Below are 19,249 nucleotides of genomic sequence, written 5' to 3' on the forward strand. Positions count from 1 at the left end.
TTCAAATATTTTGAACGTTTAATAAGATAATGCCTCATTAGCATTTTTAAACATTTTGGAAAACTCATAATATGAAAAAAAATCAGTCTAAACATAAGTAATACACTGGGAAATTGTCTTAATGTTGATATGTTAGTCGAAACTTTTACCCTTTTCACCTTATTAATAATAACACACAGTGGTTCACAGTCCAGTCAATGAGATGTTTATTACTGCTCATGTTGACAAGCACAGATACATAAGTTACTGACAGGCAAATGCCTGATAATTCATCATGCCTTAAACACAGATTGGGACACAACTTCACAGATATAGTACACACTTTGCAAGAATACTTGCAGAGTCGGAAAATAATATTCTTTCAACACAATCCTCTAATTTTTGAAAAAGAAAAAAGAAATCAAATTCAATTCAAATAGCAAAACAGGTTCTAGCATTATAAATACTTTTTTGAAAGACTCAGATTCATGTCAGCTGATTCGTTTTCCATCAACACATCCCTTGTTCTGTCTGCAGCACATGCTGTCTAATGAACCTGCTGCGCTATGTCCTGACATAGCAGTTACCTGCTGTTGCTTCTCTAGTCTGGGACCAAGTGACTCATTAAGAAAAAACTCTAAAACACCAGTTAATTGTTAAACACTGAGCCACTAACTTCTCAATCACACCAGAGCAGCCCGCAAAGAATTTTCCTACACGTGGATTTCCTGGTGATACCAAACATAGATCACACTGGCTTCATTTACTTGAACAAATACGAGTAAATACACCTTCGTATGCACACGTTCATTTCCAAACACTGAGGACAACATGTCATAAAATGGAATAATGAAATCAGGCTCTTGTAACACAATAAACTATACAACCAGTTAAAATCATAAATATGCATCTTGTAGCAAATAATCTCACAAGATCTCAGAATTGTGTTTCCGTTTGAATGCACTTTCACTCAGGGATAAACATTTTACTTTACTGGCAACAGCGATGAAGACATAGATAATACATCTGTCAGATATAATAATTAATTATCATTACATGTCAACTGTATGGGTGTAAACTGTAGAGCCATGGGATGCCTGAAGCAAAGGGAAGAATGCATCTGTCTTGGAGGACTCATCCATTTTGTTGCACACTAATTAACATCAATTTGGGTTTTCCAGGTCTAATGACTTGCTATACAGAATACTGGGGTTTGTAACATGAGTTCAGCCTGGTCCCAGCTATATCTGCAGTCGTTTTAGTCCATCCCAGTGGAATGTAGACCAGAGGAAGCTAGCAGCAGAAACCAGTCAAGTTAAAAGTCTCCCTAGTCAGATGAGTGCTAAGCTGGGACAGACAGAGCAGCCTCTGTTTGGCAGGAATTTAGAAAATAAGGGACCAAAGAGAAGTTCTTCAGCGTAGCCTCATGGGTGACACCAGTGTCCTGCATCTCAAACCTGGTGGGCGACAACAAACAGGCGTCAAGGACACATTTTTGCACAGAAAACATTCTGAGGGTTTCTTTTGAACTGTGATCTTTGCAACACGCTTTTAATTTGAAAATACCCCACCATTGAGTCACTTACCAGTCTCTGGAGGAGATAACGTAGTATACAGGGGGTGGTGGTGAGTCAGTGGCGGTGCAGAGTGGCTGGCCCATACTGTAAGCTCCTGCTTGGGTGAAGGTGAGCCAGTCTCCGATGTTGAGCTCAGGCAATAGACAGTGCTCCACTACCTGGTCCAGGTCATCCCCAGAGGGACCCCACAGGCTGCTGCTGAACACCGGAGCATCCAGGGACGTGTTCTGCTAAAGGAAGAGGGGAGAGGTTATTTAGTAATCCAACACAACAACAATCCTGAACAACTAGATTGGGTTTGGGTTGTAAGAAATCGCATTTAGCATGCCTAGCCTTTTTACTTGCATCTACCTATACATGGTTTTCAGTTTTTACATCATGAAATTCATTTCAACATTTCTACAACATTATTAAAGGAAAATGAGGCCTTGTCCACACAAACAGGCACATTTGAAAACATAGCTTTTTCCATGCATTTTGGCTTTTCCTCCACACACTACATTTTAGGTCTGAAAATAGATCTTTTAAAACGTTCTTTCTGGGGTGAAGATTTTTGGGAATATGTTAGTGTTGATGTGTAGTCAAAGAAAGAAAAATTTGGGGCTTGTAATGGCAGAGTGTGGGCCGACATCAATGGCATGCTCTTGACTGCGCTTCAGTTGTTTCTGCACTTTCACAGATTTTTTTTTTCAACAGTGCTTGCATTGACTGGATTTTTTTTTTAACTGAGTAGAAAAACACTTTTATAAAAAATACCCATTCTACCTCTCATAGATGGTTTTTTATTAGGATGTGATGTTTGACTATCATGTCCACTTAATAAAAAAAACTTAACTGAGAAACATGCTGTGGTTAAATCTCAAGCATAAGAGAATTTCACAGACTCACCTTGTGAACGGATGGAGCAGGAATCAGCGTTTCAGACAGTTTGCTGGCAAATGATCCGTACACTCCCTCATTCATGTAGTACTGGAACTCCGGCTCATCGTTTGGAGATGGATCATCTGTTCAGAGAGATGGCAGAAAAAAAATCTGTGAAATGGATTCATTTTAAAACTCTCTGTGGCAGGGATGCAGTCAGACTAAAAGAAGCTTTAATATCTTTATTAACATATTCTCTCAGGGAATACCATGCCACTGACCATGTCCCTGGTCCTGGCGATCACGTGCCACCACCTCCTTGGAGATGATGTTCACAGCCAGAGTGAAAGCAGAGGACACAAAAAAGCTGCCGGGCTCAGCGATGATGGAGACTCCAGTGGAAGGAGGGAAGTAAAGGTCCACCATAGACATGACAGCACTGTTGATCTGCAAAAGAGACGACTGTGGTAAAAAGGAGGAACCAAAATGTGTACAGCTTTTAAAAATGTACAGTAAAAATGTTACTTAATCCAATTATATGGTTGGCCTTGGAGGAGTGGTTTAACTCTTTGACAGCTGGGGTGCTTACATTACTTACATTATGCTGCTTTCAGATGCCTTAAGTATTTAACCCATTGAAACCTCAGCAAATTGGCTTGATTTCTTTCAAAAACACAGGAAAGGCAAGAAGCAAATTGGTTATAAGTATTTCACAAATTGCAAGAAATGAGTAATTTCGATAAACTCTTTAAAAAAACTAGGGAAAATGTCATAAAAAGGCTAAGTTAAAACAATGTTCATAATTATCATAATGACTGATTACAATTGTTACAAAATTATTATATTTTTAAGCACTATTTCCAGGTCTTTTCTGTCTGTTTAACTTTCTTTTTATTTATTTAATTATTTTACTATTTAAAGGTAATTTAACTGTACTTTTATTTTAAAAAAAACTAAATTCTTGCAAATTTTTTGGGTAATGTTTGTCTATTGTTGCTCATTGCCTTCTTCCCATGTTTTTAAAAGAAATCAGGCCCATTTTCTCAGGTTGCAAAGGGTAAATCAGGCCAGCTATGCTTGATATAAAATACTATTTGAATTAAAATATGATTTTTTTCTTCTTCTCATAATTCTAAAAGAATGTGACTTAAATGCAATAAAATGATGTTGTGGTGATGATTGCAATATTGTAACAGTGGAATTCCATTGTAAACATAGACCAAGGGAACAGCTCAATCTTTATTGTAAAATAACTCTTAACCAGCATTGCACATACAGGTTAAACTGCCAAATGTGTCCTTAATTAGTATCATGTAAAAAGCAGATAAGATACTGACCAGTTCCAGCTGGGTCTCAGAGCCACTGAAACCACCGCCAATGTCCAGGATTTTCATGTTGAAGCCAATTTCCTCCTGAAACAGACAAAGATTGTAAATAAGCAACCAGTAACACCAGTGATCACCAAAGTGTTTCCGTACTTCATGCTAGTCAGAAAAATGAACACGAAGATCACTTACTCCCATATCAAAGACACAACGGGCATCAGATATGGCATGAACGTACACCTGGTCGTCCTCACAGGAGCTGGAAATGTTCGACCTGCGGGGAGGAAATGAGGGAAAAAGGGCAGTTAATGGTCAAGCTTTTGGCACCTTTCCATGGAGTTAAAATTTGATCCCTAAGCAGGTTGAACTAAATATGTTCAGGCTGAGTTAAAGAGTGCTGCCTTGGCTCTTGTGCATATATGTATATATATGTATATTTCTTAAAAGTGCTTCATAACCAGACACAGTGCTTTTTTTTTGTAGGTCTCACCTGACCCCGACCACCTGCACACCCAACTCCTTCGCTCTCTCCAGCAGATGCCTGCAGTCCTTGAGCGAACAGCCAAATGTCATGCTCATCTCATCGTCCTGGCTGGATGCTTCTGTTGAGACCTGTAGCAGCAGCCTGAATCAAATAAAGGACACAAAGAGGGAAGGAGAAACCAGATGAGTTAAATAAAAGTGGTACACAACTAGAATAAGCTGAAGAACTGGCATATTAAACTATAAAATATCTGAAGCCAAGACCAGATAATTTTACAAAACATGACTAGACAAAGTCCTTTGCAACTGGCAATATATCAGAAGATAAAAAACAACCTGCTGTATTTTAAGCGAAATCTTGTAAGATGGGTGGTATATAAAACAGGTGTAAAAATAATAACTTCATTTATGCAGAACCTTTAAAAACAGACTTTACAAAGTGCTTTGACACACGCAGCAAAGCAGAAATGGGATACATAGATGGCGATACAACAACTGAAAAAAAAACAGTCCCACTGAACACGAGCGAAACAAAACTAGGGTGGAGTTAGGATAAAATTAAAACCACATAAACAATTAATGCAAGACGTAAAATGTAAATGTAAAATAATACAAAGAAATAAACCAAAAATAACAACAAAAATAAAAAATAAATAAATAAAAATAAATAAAACAAATAAAACATAAATTAGAAAGATAAAAGAAATAAAAAGATGACATCACATAAAAGCATGTGTATAAAAATGGATTTTAAGAAGTGGTTTAAAAGAAGTCACTGATTCTGCGAGCCTCATCTCCTCAAGCAGGTCGCTCCAAAGCTGAGCGGCCCTGATGGCAAAGGCACGGTCACCTTAAGATTTAAGCCTCGACTTTGGAAGCCACCTGAGGATCTAAGGCTGTGAACTGGCTCATGACGGGTCGACATTTCTGTCATGTAGCTTGGGGCCAGACACAGATGACCTTTTAAAGGGATCGGTAAAATCTTGAAATCAATTCTAAAACGAACAGGGAGCCAATGGGTGGAAGCCAGGATTTGGGTGATGCGATGTCATCTATTAAAAAGTTAAAAAGGTAACATAATGGCACAAAGCCAACTACTTGAAGGTGTTGAAATAGCAGCTTTCAAGTCACATGATCACTGGCACTGGCGCTAATACTTATCAAGCACTTACTTGGCATTGGGGTGGCAGCGAGAAATCTTGCGAAGCTCAGCTTCATTATCACACACCAGCAGGTCAATGCTGTTCTTAGCAGCGTATTTAATCTGGGAGACCTGTTTGCAAATGCCGCTGTAGATGATATCTTCAGAGGGAATGCCATGGTTCTGGACCAGCTCAAGCTCAGACTTAATTACAAGAGACAAAAACAGAAGAGTGTCTCATTAATATAATGTATGTGGGCTAGTCAACAGTTCATCATATCATAACAATCCTGCATTGTTATATAGAAAAAGCTTGGCACTGAGAAACACTGACCACTTGGTGGTGCCTCTATGTCAGGCACTTGCTTTTTACAGGGGCCAATTTGTAAAATGACAAGAGGCCAGGCCAAGTAATAAAAAACACTATGTTTGATGTATATTTTTGATGGTCTTCAAGATATAAAGTGGATTTTGAGCTATTTGTCCAATTTTTCTTGTGATACAGTGGATACGTTTCCAGGTACTTTAATTTCTCAACTACTGTAGAGACATAAATCATTATGTAGAGCTACTACATGTATTAGATGGTTTTTATGTTTGGGTCTGGGTGTCCTTCCCAGGCAGTTATTTTGAATAATCAAGCTCTATTTTGGTGCATTTCTATGCATTTAAAGTACAAACAAATCCTGTGTGAATCCAATTCAATGTGAATTAGAAGATGCTAGCAGGCCACACTCCACCCTAACATGGGCCAAACCTGGCCCACAGGCTGTGAATCAAGTATCACTGCTCTAGGTCTTTTTTACAAATTGTGTACCAAGAGTTGTGCAATATAAATCTTGACAAAAGTAGTAGTATGTGTTTAAGTACAGAGAGGCATAGTACATTAATGAACCAAAAAATGACGGTAGTAAACTTCTTTAAAAGCACTTGTTAATAAAACGATATTCAGCTGAGTGTGCAAGACTGAGCCCAAACAGAGCGTATCATCTCTATGATTATTTTGTGTTGCAAACCCTGAACTGACAACAATGATATAACAAGTCTGTGAGAGAGTACCTTGTTGGTACAAATGAATCCAGTGCCAAGGGCAGCAAGAACTTCAATAACAGCTGGACTGCTGTTGCATCTGACAGCGTAGTAGGGTCGAATTTGGGCCATGTGGGTTCGCCAGCGAACATGCTGCCTCATTATAACTCCCAGGTCTGCTACAAAGAATGCATTCTTCTCAGACTGAGGAAGAAGGAAAAAGAAATGTGGATGAATCAGAGAAAATACACACTGCCACCTTTTGCAAAAGTGTGTCTGTGTGTGACCTTTCAATGTGAATAAATGACACAATACAATAAGAGACAAAGCAAAGACAGTAAGAAATTGAGGTGTGTTAGGCTTGTGCCAAATGTGCATGTTGTTGCAGTGAGACCCCTTACCAGAGTTTGTTCATAAATGTGATTGTCAATCACGTCATAGAGGGCTGTTCCTCCCTCCAGCAGACAGACAGAGTACTGTGGTTCATCAGTGATTCCTTTCATCCTCTCAACCGTTTTCTTCTAATCCAACAGGCATAAAGAACGTGGCTAGTCCGAAGTGGTCTTGCTCGCACCCTCTTGAGCCCCTGGGGTCCTAGACTTGTGCAACAAACTGTACAAGAAAATGAGAGAAGGCAACATAAGACAGAAAGAAGCAAAACAAATCAGTCATATCTGGATAATGCATATTCATTGATGTTGTCCAGCCAGTTTCTAGTTTATTCAGTTGCTGGAAGCTAAACCTGTCTGATGAAATCCCCAATCAAACAAGTCATTTTCAGGGAGCATCCAATCAGAGCACAGAGCAGGCTCTACGTTACAGGATAGCTTTGTCCAAGAGGCCTATTCTTCTAAAGAGCCGTTGTGAAAATAGAGTCTGGGGCACAGAGTTCATTTACTTTACCATCAATTACTCCCAACATTCACCATTAATCCCTGAGCTGGTGACCCGTGGAGGTTCTTTTTGCTGGAATTAAAAAAGGTACAATACTGGCGGCATTGCTGCCACAACTTTACTTTCAATAATGTTGCACAATACATCGGAGAGGCACAGTTGTCTGGACTGGAGCAGATGTGACAGGGCTATAGTTTTGGGAGGTCAAACAGGGAGACCAACAATGTGCCTAGAAAGCCTGCTGTATTGCTGACAACTGGGTCAAGGTGGGGGTGACCTCACCCAAAGAGTGCAGTATGCCCATTACTCCCACAAACCCTGTGAAGTCTGATGGGAAATATTCTGCAAGAATAATGACAGGTCCGATACTAACACACGAACTGACAGAAAGAGAGATGGGTACATTTGCAGTGCCTCCTCAATTTCATTGTGAAATTCGCATATCTTTCCACAATATTTTTATTAACATTTTACCAGCATGACAGCATGAGATCAGCCTTTTACATTCAGTGTATGCTGACAGTTTGCTTCCTTATTTCAAAAACAAAATACAAAAATAAATAAATAAAGAGGGCTGCAATCTAAGACCAAATATTGTCCAATAGTCCTGTTCATCATCTTCCTGATCTCCAATCTGTTGAACCGTCCACTATGTCCGAAAAACTGAGAAGATATCAGTGTTTGCCAAGGACCAAAATGGCATCCTCAGCTATTTTCCCCTGCCCACAGTTGAGGCACATCCCTGATCCTTTTTAAAGAAGGACAGTCTTCAGACTGAACAACTGATCATAAAAAAAACGTAATTATCAATTCTGCAGTTAACAGCCTATCCAAAAAACTGTTTTAGCTCTAAAAAAAAAACAAAAAAAAAAACAACAAACAAAAACCGACAAATGAACACAGACTCAACAATAATTTGCTCCTCCTGTATTAACAAATGGTAATCTATACTAAGTGGATTTTAAATTGTAGTAGATACAAAATGTAGCACATAAATAAAACTTGGAAAAGTTTAGGAACTGTATCGTCTACAGCAATCAGTGACCTTGATCATCTGTTAAATCAAGTTTCTTGGCATAATTGATGAAAGGTCTCCAGATATTCTCAAATATGTACTGTTTAGCCTTCAATATGTAAGTTATTCTTTCTAATGGAAGGTCTGATAGCATCTGTCTCATCCATTGAGCTGTATTTGGTCTGTGAGTATTTTTCCATAAATGTGCAATACATTTTTTGGCATTCAGTAAGCTGAGGTCTATAAATGCTCGTTCATTGTTACTATAATTATGTATCTTTGGATATAAGCCCAACAGGAAGAGCTTAGGGTCCAGTGAAATTTGTTTTGAAATGATCTTCTCGATTGGCTCTTACCTCTTCCAAAATTTCTGAATCTTTGTGCATTGCCAAATACAGTGAAACCATGTCCCTTTATGTTCCATACATTTTGTGCATGTGTCTGGTATGTTTTCTCTGTATCGATTTAGTTCCACAGGTAACTTATATGTTCGCATTAACCATTTATATTGTATTAGTTTTAGGCGTGTATTAATACTTTTGGACTGGGCATCGGCACAGGCTATTTTCCAATCTTCATCTGAAATTTCACTCTGCAAGTCCTCTTTCCAGGCATATAACTTAAATTGTGAACTTTCAGATGAGCCAGATGTCATCAAACTGTAAAACTCTGATATGATACCCTTTCTCAAACTGTCTTTTACCATCATTCCTTCCAACAAAGATCGTAAAGGTCTGGTGAGTGTATTGTCTTGATTCGCTTTAACAAAGCTTCTAAGCTGGAGGTATTTGAAGAAATGTTTTCTACTAAGTTTATATTTAGACCTCAATTCATCAAAGGACATCAATATATCTGAGTCTACCATATATAGATCCTGGATTGTTCTAAGTCCCTTAAAGTGCCATAATTTAAAAGTTGCATCTGCTCTACCTGGTACAAAAGAAGTGATTACCCCATATTGGACTATATTGTGATAAGGGTATGTTTCTTTTTAAATGTTTTTTATATCATACCATATCTTTACCATGTGTTTTTACAATTGGATTTTAGCTTGTTTCTCGTAGTCTTTTTCTGTGTCTGAGTGTATATATATAAGGGAAGAGGGCAATTTTAGACCATAACATTCCATTTCTGTCCAGTGAGGAGAATCATTTTTGAAAAAATAAAACATGACAGACCTCAGCTGTGCAGCCCAGTAGTACCACATCAAATTTGGACATTTTAAACCTCCTCTGTCAAATGGTAAGTACAGTGAGAGACAAACAGAAGTGCCCTCTTATTGTTCCATATAAATCTAAGGAATATTTTTTAACTTTAGAAAACAAGTCTGAAGGTGGCGGTAGGGAATGTTTTGGAATAAATAAAGGAATTTAGAGTAGAATGTTCATAAAATATTAATTCTCCAATTGTAGATACTGGTAATGACATCCATTTCTCAATAGATTCATTCGTCTCTATCATCAGAGGTTCATAGTTAACACTGACAACATGTTCTAGTCTTGGCAAAATCTGTACTCCCAAATATTTAAATTGTTCTACAACATTAAATTGGATTGCTTCAGTGATTGGGTTCTGTCTTTCAGATGCTTTAAGTAGTAGTATAGAGACTTAGTATTATTTACTTTATACCCTGAGACAACACCAATGCATGTATTAGCTGTGACAGGGCTGGAATTGTTTTATTTAATTTTGTCATCATTGAATTACGCCATCAGCATATAAAGCTATTCTGTGCTTCGTCGCCCTCAGCTATTCCACTAAACTCAGAGTGTGATCGCACTGCTATTGCGAAAGGTTCCATTAGTGTAAACAGTAGGGGCGACAGAGAGGGCAACCTTGGCCGGGCATCCTTTACCTAATTTTTATTGGTTTTGAAACATTTTTATTTGTTATAATTTCAGCTGTGGAATGTTTGTATATCACCTGAACCCATTTTATGAAGTTGTTCCCACACCCAAATTTTTCTAAAACTTTGAAAAGATAAGGCCATTTGACCCGATCGAAGGCCTTTTCGGCATCTAATGATAGAAGCGCTGTGTCAGACATTTCTTTATTTGCATGAATAATATTCAATATCCTTCTCACATTATGAAAACCTTGTCTTCCCCGAATGAAACCATTTTGGTCTCTATCAATAATACTTGGCAATAGCTTTCCAGCGTTTTGCTAAGAGCTTACATATTATCTTCAGATCAGAATTTAACAAACTAATGGGTCTCATGTTTTCACATTTGTTAGAGGGCTTACCTGGTTTTGGAAGTAAAATAATTAAGGCGCTATTGATAGAAGTTGGGAGACTATCATTGAAAAATGCCTCTAAAAACATTTCCAAAAGCGGTGTTAGCAATTTATTCTTAAATTTTTTGTACAGATCAATTGGGAGACCATCTGGTCCAGCCCTTTTCCCTGACTTCATATTGTCGATAGCATATCCTCTTTCATCTTTGGTAATTTCTAGCTCTAGATTTTTTTATTTCATTTGGGATATTGGGTATTGATAGTTTATCTAAAAATCTATTCAGGTTTGGTAAGTCTGTTTCATTGTTGGTATCATATAATCCCTCATAATAATCCTTGAATGCATCATTAATTTCTTGAGGATCCACAATAGTTTGGCCATTGGATATAATGGATGTGATTGATGTTTTGGTTTCTAGTTGTTTAATCTGCCATGCTAATACTTTTCCTGATTTATCGCCTTGCTCATAGAATGTTTGCCTTAGTCTTAAAAGACTAGAAGCTGCTCTGGAGGCAGAAACTTTGTCATATTCAGCTCTCAAAATTAGTAAATCATTTTTCAATTGTGAGTTACTTTTCTCATTAACTTTTTCTGAGAATCTTTTATTTTCTGTTCCAGCTGCAACCGTTCCTCACGAGCCTTCTTTGATTTTGACCCAGTATAGCTAATAATATGTCCTCTGAGAAAGGCTTTAAATGCTTCCCATTTTGTTCCCGCTGATGTTTGTATAGTATTAATTTCAAAAAACTCGTCTATCTGTCTTCCTATATATTTGACAAATTCTTCATCTTGTAACCATTTATGTTGGAAATGCCATCTAGGCGGGTCTTTTGTCAGTTTTTATCCATATACATCAAACAACATGGTGCATGATCTGAGATCACAATATTATCATAGAAACAATTTGGAATTTTTGATCGTAGTTCTGAGGAAATTAAAAAATAATCTATTCTGGAATAAGTCTGAAACCTATTAGAAAAACAGGAGTAAGCTTTGGCATTTGGTTTCAATTCTCTCCATATATCCAACAGATTCAATTCCTTAATGAAGTGATTAATTACTGTTCTACACCTGTTGTGTGATTGATCTGTACCTGTGGATCTGTCCATGTTGGGGTTTAGCGTACAATTAAAGTCCCCGGCTATTACATGTTGTCCCGCTAGTGTTGATAGCATAAGGAACAAATCTACGAAAAATTTAGAATCATCTGTGTTAGGGCCATACAGATTCACTAAATTTAAATTTTCTGAGACCAGGGAACCTTGGACTATTAAGTATCTTCCCCTTTTATCTTTGATTACATCTTTTACTTGAAATGGTACTGTTTTGTGAATAAGGGTCATAACTCCCCTGGTCTGGGATGAGAATGATGCTGTAAATACACTACCCTGCCACCTCCTCCTAATCTTTTTAGTATCCTCTTCTAATAGATGAGTTTCTTGTAGAAATACAATTTTGGCGTCCATATCCTTTAACTTATTCATGACTTGTTTGACTTTTCTAAGTTGCTGCAGACCCCTACAGTTCCAAGAAACAAAATTAAGATTTACTCTTGAGACATTCCCTATGGGAAATAGTAGATTACCTTGCCATAAAAAAATACACTTGTTGAGAAGCATAACATACCTGGATGTTAGAACCACATCCAACACTGTGAACTTGAACTCTTCCCCCGTGCCCACAATTGTGGGAACCCCCCCCAGAAGTCTCCTGTCTCCCGTTATCGCTTGCAACAGTTCCACACTTAGTGAGGATCAGTCAATCCACTTCCTATTTTCCTAAACAAACAAACAAATCTCTGCTGCTCCTCCTATTGAGGCATTACTTATCTTGTCCTGAGTTTATACCTCATATGCATTTACATATTTTACCCCCCATATAAGATATGCCAAATTATTATAGTGTATGTATTAAGATTCCAATGGATGGAGCTTTAATATAAAAATAAATTCTGATCCATATTTTTTTTTTTTTTTTACATGTGCATAGCTATGTGACAAGCTCGTCCTATCTGCCTAATATTGTATCAGCCAGTGTGGTTGAATCATTTTAGTCTGTTATAGCACCATCCTTCAAATACAGCACACCGTCACAGTCTCATGTACCGGCATTACCGTTATTGTTCCTCGTCATTTAACTGTCCACGGCTTCCTCCCGGATCGTCTTTATGAACGTTTGTGCTTCGCCATGGGGTCTTAAAAAGTGCGGGTTTGTCCTTTATATGTTACCAAAAGGTTGGCGGGGTGAATCACTCCATGTCGGATCCCAAGATTGCGCAGCTCCTGCCGGACCAGGTCGAACTGTTTCCTCAGTTGATGTATTCCCGTAGCCAAGTCTGAGTAGAACCTGACTTGCTGGTCCTTGTACCGGATCTCCTTTTTAGCTTCGTCTGCCAATACTGACATCTTGTCCTTGTGGTTGACAAATTTCATAATTAGTGTTCTCGGCGGCGCTTGCTGTCCCTCATCGGTCCGATTGATTGTGCCCTTTCAATTACCACGGGGCTCGAGATTTCTTGGTCTAGCAGCTCTGGAATCCATTTCTCCAAAAAAGAGCATGTATCCTGGCCCTCAGCTCCCTCTGGTAGTCCCACAAGTCTCAGGTTGTTCAAACGAGATCTGGTTTCCAGGTCCAGAAGCTTCTCTTCCAGAGTTAAGTTTTTTGACTCCAGCCTGTTTACTTTAGCTTGCAGGTTAGCTACCTCGTCTTCGGCGCTGGATATACGTAGCTCAGCTTGTGACACTCGCTCAGAGCAGTCGCTTACCTCCTTCCTCATATCATTTATCGCCGCCATAATCCCATCAAATCTGGTCGAAAACTCCGCTTTCATGGAATTTATTGCAGCCAGTACAGTATCCGTCTTGGCATCGCCGTGTTCTCTCCGCCCATTAGCACCCTGTTCTGCCATATCATCGCTAGCTTTCTGTGTTTCACCACGCACCTGGTAGTCCGTTAGCTTCGGCTGTTTTGACGCTTTGCTCTTTTCTTTGCTTAACTTTACAACTTTCGACATTACCGTAACCACTCTATCACTACGCTATGAAGCTTTATAGCAAAATTGAGATTTTTTAGCAGAAATTGTAGCAGCTAGGAAAGAGACGGATATCGCGATCTCTTCTGCGCTATATAACCCGGAAGTCTAAATTCGCATATCTTGTTAGAATTACAAATAGACGTAGGTTAAAATTATGGAGTCCCCTGCAGAAACAACGCTTAAAAGAAAAGAATGGGAGATAACTCAACCCCAAATTCTATATAAAAATCAACTAAGACTTTATGTAACTTAGAAAATGCTTAACTGTATTACTCACAACATGTCCCTTTTGAAAGAACTAATCGTGCATTCTATTCACATTACATTGCAGAAAGAACTACACTGCAAATGTAATCACTATTTGCAGGATTAATATCTATAATCAAATAATTATCTCCTTTATTGCAACTAATTCAGAGCAAGAAAAAAAACTACATGTGATAAAAGCAGTGCCGAGCACAGCATCCTGTTATTTTCATAGAAGTTCTGAAAATAGATCTGAAATGCAAAATCAAAAATAACTGTAGCCTGTTTGTGATTTATCTGGGTCACACAGCTTGTTAATAATTCCTTCTATTTCTTCTGACAAGAGTTCCAGAAAAACTATTTGTCACAATGCATTAATGTACAATGATATATAAATATATCTATTGAAGCAGAGACACACACAAATGCAAAGGATGTGTTATTTGCATATGTTTTACTAATGTGAACATTTCTTCAGTCAAACAGGATATATTCCACCGAATGTACTCACATGGATGAGTCCTGAGATGAACTCGTCCACTATCAGCTAGGATCCCAAGGTGGCTCGGCGTTGAAGTCAAATTGCTCTCGGTATAGAGCTGCCCCTAGATCCTCCGGATAGTTGTTGTACACCTGCAAACGGACAGATGGGGACAGGACACACAGAAATCGGTCAATGAAAGACAAAACAACTCTGACAGGGAGAGCAACTGTGTCCCCGCTGACACATGCTCCAGTCTGCCTTAACATTAATGCAGTATTTGTACATTCAGATCTGTAAGTGGTAGAGAAACATTGGTAAACGGCTGAGCAGGAAAAATGTTGAGAGTTCAAATGCAACGGAAGGAGAAGTGGGAGCTGCACACTCGTGTATATTCATGATCTACTCTGTATGTGACACATATTTCCTGTAAAGGCTGTTAACTCCCGAACTGCCATCCTTTGTTAGTTTGGACCATGGTCCATAAAAAGTAAGCTAAACTGATGCAATCATGACCAGCAGTTTAGAATGAATGAATATATTTCGCTATATTGAGTCACAGCAGCAAAAGGTGTTTTTACGCGTTCACTCTGCGTGATTAGCCAAATACCAAGCTGCCTGCTACCATTTCTAAATTACATTTAATACTTCTGACATACAGTAAGCTACCTAGCTTTCTATTTTAGCACATCTTTTTGCGTTCATTGGTAAAGGTAGCAGGAGACATTAGCGTTAGCTACCCAGAAACATAGGATGTAATTCATGTTGTAGCTTAACAAGAATTAGTTACTCGAATTTTAATATTAATGTTACACACATTACGTTATCTTTAATCCCTTTAACTAGCATATATAGCTTGTTGGCAAAAGCTATGTTACCCGGTCAATTAAACAACATGCTAATTAGCAAGCTAACAGCGCGGTTAGCCAGGTTAGCAGTACTTACGGCTGCTGAAAGCCCAAAAGAGGGGACAGAACGCTTTTTCTTTTTAGGCGGAATTTTTAAAGAGTGGTGGGGTTACTAAAAGAGAAAATGATAACGGCCATAGACGAGGTGGATTAGGTCGAGGTTTCGTCGATGCAAGCTAGGCTAGTAGGGATTATTTCAAACGGCCGAGCGGAAGGCAACAGTGGAGGTCGACTGTGCGTTAAAGACAGACCGACGGACAGGAGCGTCAGGCAGGTAAAACTACAGTGACACCAACACTTACATATCCGGTTAAATATCAAAATAAAATTAACATTAATGAACATAATGTAATTTTTTTCGAGTAAAGCAAAGCACCAATGTTGAAATAAAAACGCAATGCCCAAATATCTATCAGATGAAAGTATTTTTAACGTTGTTTTTTAAAAATTTATCTTAAGCATAAATTAAGAATGAGAATTTATAGAAACATAATTCCGGTCTCATCATACTAAAATGTGGGGAGCTGAACGCATTTTTAATGGGAGGAGTTCACAAAGACATAAATTATTCAATAATTACCCCCTATGCGGACTTTCAATAAAAAATATTAATATTCTAACAACAATAACAATAATTTTAAAACATTAATAATGCTACCCTCGAAATAAATAGGCCTATATAAATATTTTATATATTTTTTACACACACACACACACACACACACACACACACACACACACACATTTTCAGAATATTTAAATAAATATCCAAATATATCCAGCAAAAAATCACACCTTGTTAATCTTGGGCTCTGTCTATGATGATGACAATAATAATAATAATAATAATAATAATAATAATAATAATAATAATAATAATAATAATCTCTATGTTAAAAAGGTTAATGCAGATTTTTCTAAGAATTACCTGTGTTATGTCTTCATTGTGTTTTCCATGGCTCAGTAATAAGGACAAAATGCTGTCCAATAAAGTTTGCAGAATCTTCCCTTTTTTTGTAATCAGCAGTTGCAAAGAACTAGTCCCATGACAAATAAGTACATGAATGGAAGCCTGAATTTTGCCTCAAATTCAAGCTCAAACTGGATTTTCCCGTCCCCTTGCTTTTGTTGTTGTGACTTTGAGAAGTTGTGCCTGCCTCTGAGCATGCAGGGTCTGAGGCAGTGTTTTTTCCAAGGAGATAAATTTGCATGTCTCCCTCCTCGACACTGGAGGAGGAGGGTGCCAAGGAAAGCTCAGCTACTGTTAACTAAACAGAGGGGAAGTGTTTTCCTCTGGAGCTGTTTTGACTCCATATCAACATTGACATCATCTTGGTCTCAGGAATCACAGAACTTCGAATAAAATCCCCAAATCTAAATATCCAAATGTCTAACGTCACGGTGTCGTAGCTTTGTTAAGATTTTAATGTATATTTGCAAATCATATCAAATAGAATTTCTTTGCAGATTTGTTTTTCCTTTTTTTGAAAAATATTGGAAATATTGTGTGAAAAATGTTTTGCCTTTGAGCATGTCTGTGATGTAATGATCCACTCATGAGTCAAAGTTCGTTTTCATGATTGTCTGTGTAGTCAATGTTCTCTTAATTCAGTGATTTCAAGGTTACAGAATGACAGGGACATGTACTACCACCTTTTATTTACTAAACAAAATACAACAAATTATGTAGCCTATACTTGGAATACACGTAGAAACAGTTCTAAGGACCAAGTACATGTGCCCCTCACCCCCCTCAACGTTATTATAAGTATTAGTGTTAGTATAAGAATTATTAAGCTTTTCTTTTTAACTGTATACACAAATAAAAACTTACATAAACAATAATTATAAATGACAAAAAAGAGAATTGTATATGCAGATTTCATTATTCTCTTGTTTTGTATTTCACTCTAGATGGATTTTGTTTGCTTTTTTTTCTTTTTTTCCTCCTGTAAGGGCTCATTTTTGCTTTGGGTTATATACATAGCCTATGCCGACACGGATGGAGCCCTCTGTCTATACTCTTTTCATTTCGTTTGTATTTGTGCATGTTTTCTGAAAGGTTATGGATACTGCCATGTCATCCATATCCATACCACCAGAGATCGTGGGGGCAATGTAGTATAGCTCAAGCGTGATATGAACATTGGAGAAGGCGAAGAGATTTGTCATCACAGAAGAAATTGATAATATAGTGAAAAGAATGCTCCATTGACATGTCGCGATGTATTTAATGGCCCCACAGACCACCGCCATCTCCATTAAAATGTACATTATTACGACCCTCTCCCCAGCATGGATGTATTATAGGGAAGGTCCCCCGTTGCCTCGTTTGTTGTTGTCTGAAACCTTTGACTTTGCCCTCTTGTGCTGTCTATTGGCTGTGTCTATGCCAACATAAAGGACACATGAGGCAGTTACGATCACAACATTTGAAACAGATACACCTATTTTTGTACACAAAGGGAGTCTATTGCAGCCTAATGCTCTCCACTTTACCATCGATATTCGATATTTCTTCAGGTGGCACCCTAGATGGCTGCCCATGCCACCTGCAAGAAGATCTGCCACTGCTGCATACTGTTGGGTTATGGGATTCAGTAAACTTTTTGGTTTCATCCATCCAGATGCCCCTTTCTTCCACAAAAAAACAAGAACAAAGCAGGCCTAAATCCTGACCCTCCTGATTGTCCCACATCATAAAACAGTGCATCATGTGTTGTTGACTTTTAAACTAACTAACCAGAACAGTTGTGGAATTCCTCAGAGTGTTAGATGAGCTTTGAGCACCCCTCAGGGAAAAAATAAACAATAGCAGCATTTGTTTCACTAATAAAACTACTGCTTAGAATCCATTGTAAAGGCTGCACAGCAATGTCTTTCCCTTGGACTGCAACACAAAAGCTGTTCCGTGTTTTGTGCCTGTTTTCTCCCAACACTAAATGAGACTATGTATATATAAGTCTTAATCACACATAGCATCTAAAGTGGCTTCCAGTAATGCACAATGTTTGATTTCCATTGTTTGGATCATAATAGCCATCGCAGCCACTGGGTATGCGACAGCGAGACATGTGTACCACCCACTGTGAGCGCAAATACTCCAGTGGCTGCATTGTGCAGCAGGAATTCTTATTTGCAAACATTACAAACAGATTACATCAACGCACAGGCTTAGAAAGACCCAACATAAATTAACCCTGAGTGACCAAAAGTCTCCAGTTACAGAGCAATAAACATAATATTTTAACAATAAAAAAGATACAGATATAAGGCAAAAAAAAAGATTATCATGTTTGTTTTAGGCATAAAATTAGTCTTATATACCAAAGTCTATATATATATATATAAACACAATCAATCAAAAGAGACATCTAAAAATCTACAGAAATCCTGCGTATTTGAATAATGACTTATTCACTCATTACATGGACAAAAATATCTGGTTAAGCTCACTGTGAAGTGGTGTTATGCAACAGACTCTGGTGTTGTAAGTGTTGTTAAGTCACTCAGCAGCTCTTTTTGCCAAAGAATGTTGCTTAGTAAAAGGAACTCCAAACAAACTTTTGCTCACACTGATCTGAATGTTAAGCAGGGAAATATAAAGCGACTGGCTGCATGAATATAACAAATATGCATATACAATCTCATTAAAAGGCCTGGCACAAGAATGTCAGTGAATGTCTGTTTTCTGACAAGTACAATAGACATTTATAAAATATTAATTGCAATTTTTAACAAACCCATCATGTTTTGTGAAATGGCTCCATTATTGAGTGCTACAATTTGCCACCTTAACAAGGAAGTACCTATCTCTGGGCTTTCCCTGGACATGTCATTTTTAACAATGGTGTCACAGCGGTGCAGAGATACAGCGAGATATACCATGATTGTCAAACAATAACACAGTCTAAAATATGATGCACATTTCACCCTTGTTTCCTCTCTGCCAAGATGGATTGCAGAATAAATCATCACAATAAATTCATATCATAACTCTGTGTCAGTATTGAGATCATTATATGTGGTTTACTGTA

At 38.0% G+C, this 19,249-nt stretch overlaps 1 protein-coding gene across 3 annotated transcripts; it reads right to left on the minus strand.

Annotated features, from left to right (window-relative positions):
- Positions 1-189: 189 nt before the first annotated feature.
- LOC121945872 (antizyme inhibitor 1-like) lies at positions 190-16,375 on the minus strand. Of its 3 annotated transcripts, none has more exons than XM_042490234.2 (12): positions 16,141-16,375; positions 14,335-14,456; positions 6,797-7,007; positions 6,426-6,599; positions 5,398-5,570; positions 4,233-4,367; positions 3,935-4,016; positions 3,755-3,829; positions 2,699-2,864; positions 2,445-2,560; positions 1,566-1,786; positions 190-1,436 (listed from the first exon to the last, which is right to left on the minus strand). In XM_042490234.2, exons 3-12 carry the CDS (start codon positions 6,896-6,898, stop codon positions 1,322-1,324), a joined length of 1,359 nt encoding a protein of 452 aa, XP_042346168.1. In that variant the 5' UTR covers positions 6,899-7,007; positions 14,335-14,456; positions 16,141-16,375; the 3' UTR covers positions 190-1,321. The 3 variants fall into 3 exon arrangements, with proteins under 3 accessions (XP_042346168.1, XP_042346167.1, XP_042346169.1); XM_042490233.2 differs by lacking the exon at positions 16,141-16,375 and adding an exon at positions 15,250-15,475; XM_042490235.2 differs by lacking the exon at positions 16,141-16,375 and adding an exon at positions 15,250-15,474 and having other exon boundaries at positions 1,566-1,783.
- Between the last annotated feature and the right edge of the window lie 2,874 nt (positions 16,376-19,249).

This window comes from Plectropomus leopardus, chromosome 11 (genome assembly GCF_026936395.1).
Source record: "Plectropomus leopardus strain MGB_pleo_1.0 chromosome 11, ASM2693639v1, whole genome shotgun sequence".
Taxonomy (NCBI): domain Eukaryota; kingdom Metazoa; phylum Chordata; class Actinopteri; order Perciformes; family Serranidae; genus Plectropomus; species Plectropomus leopardus.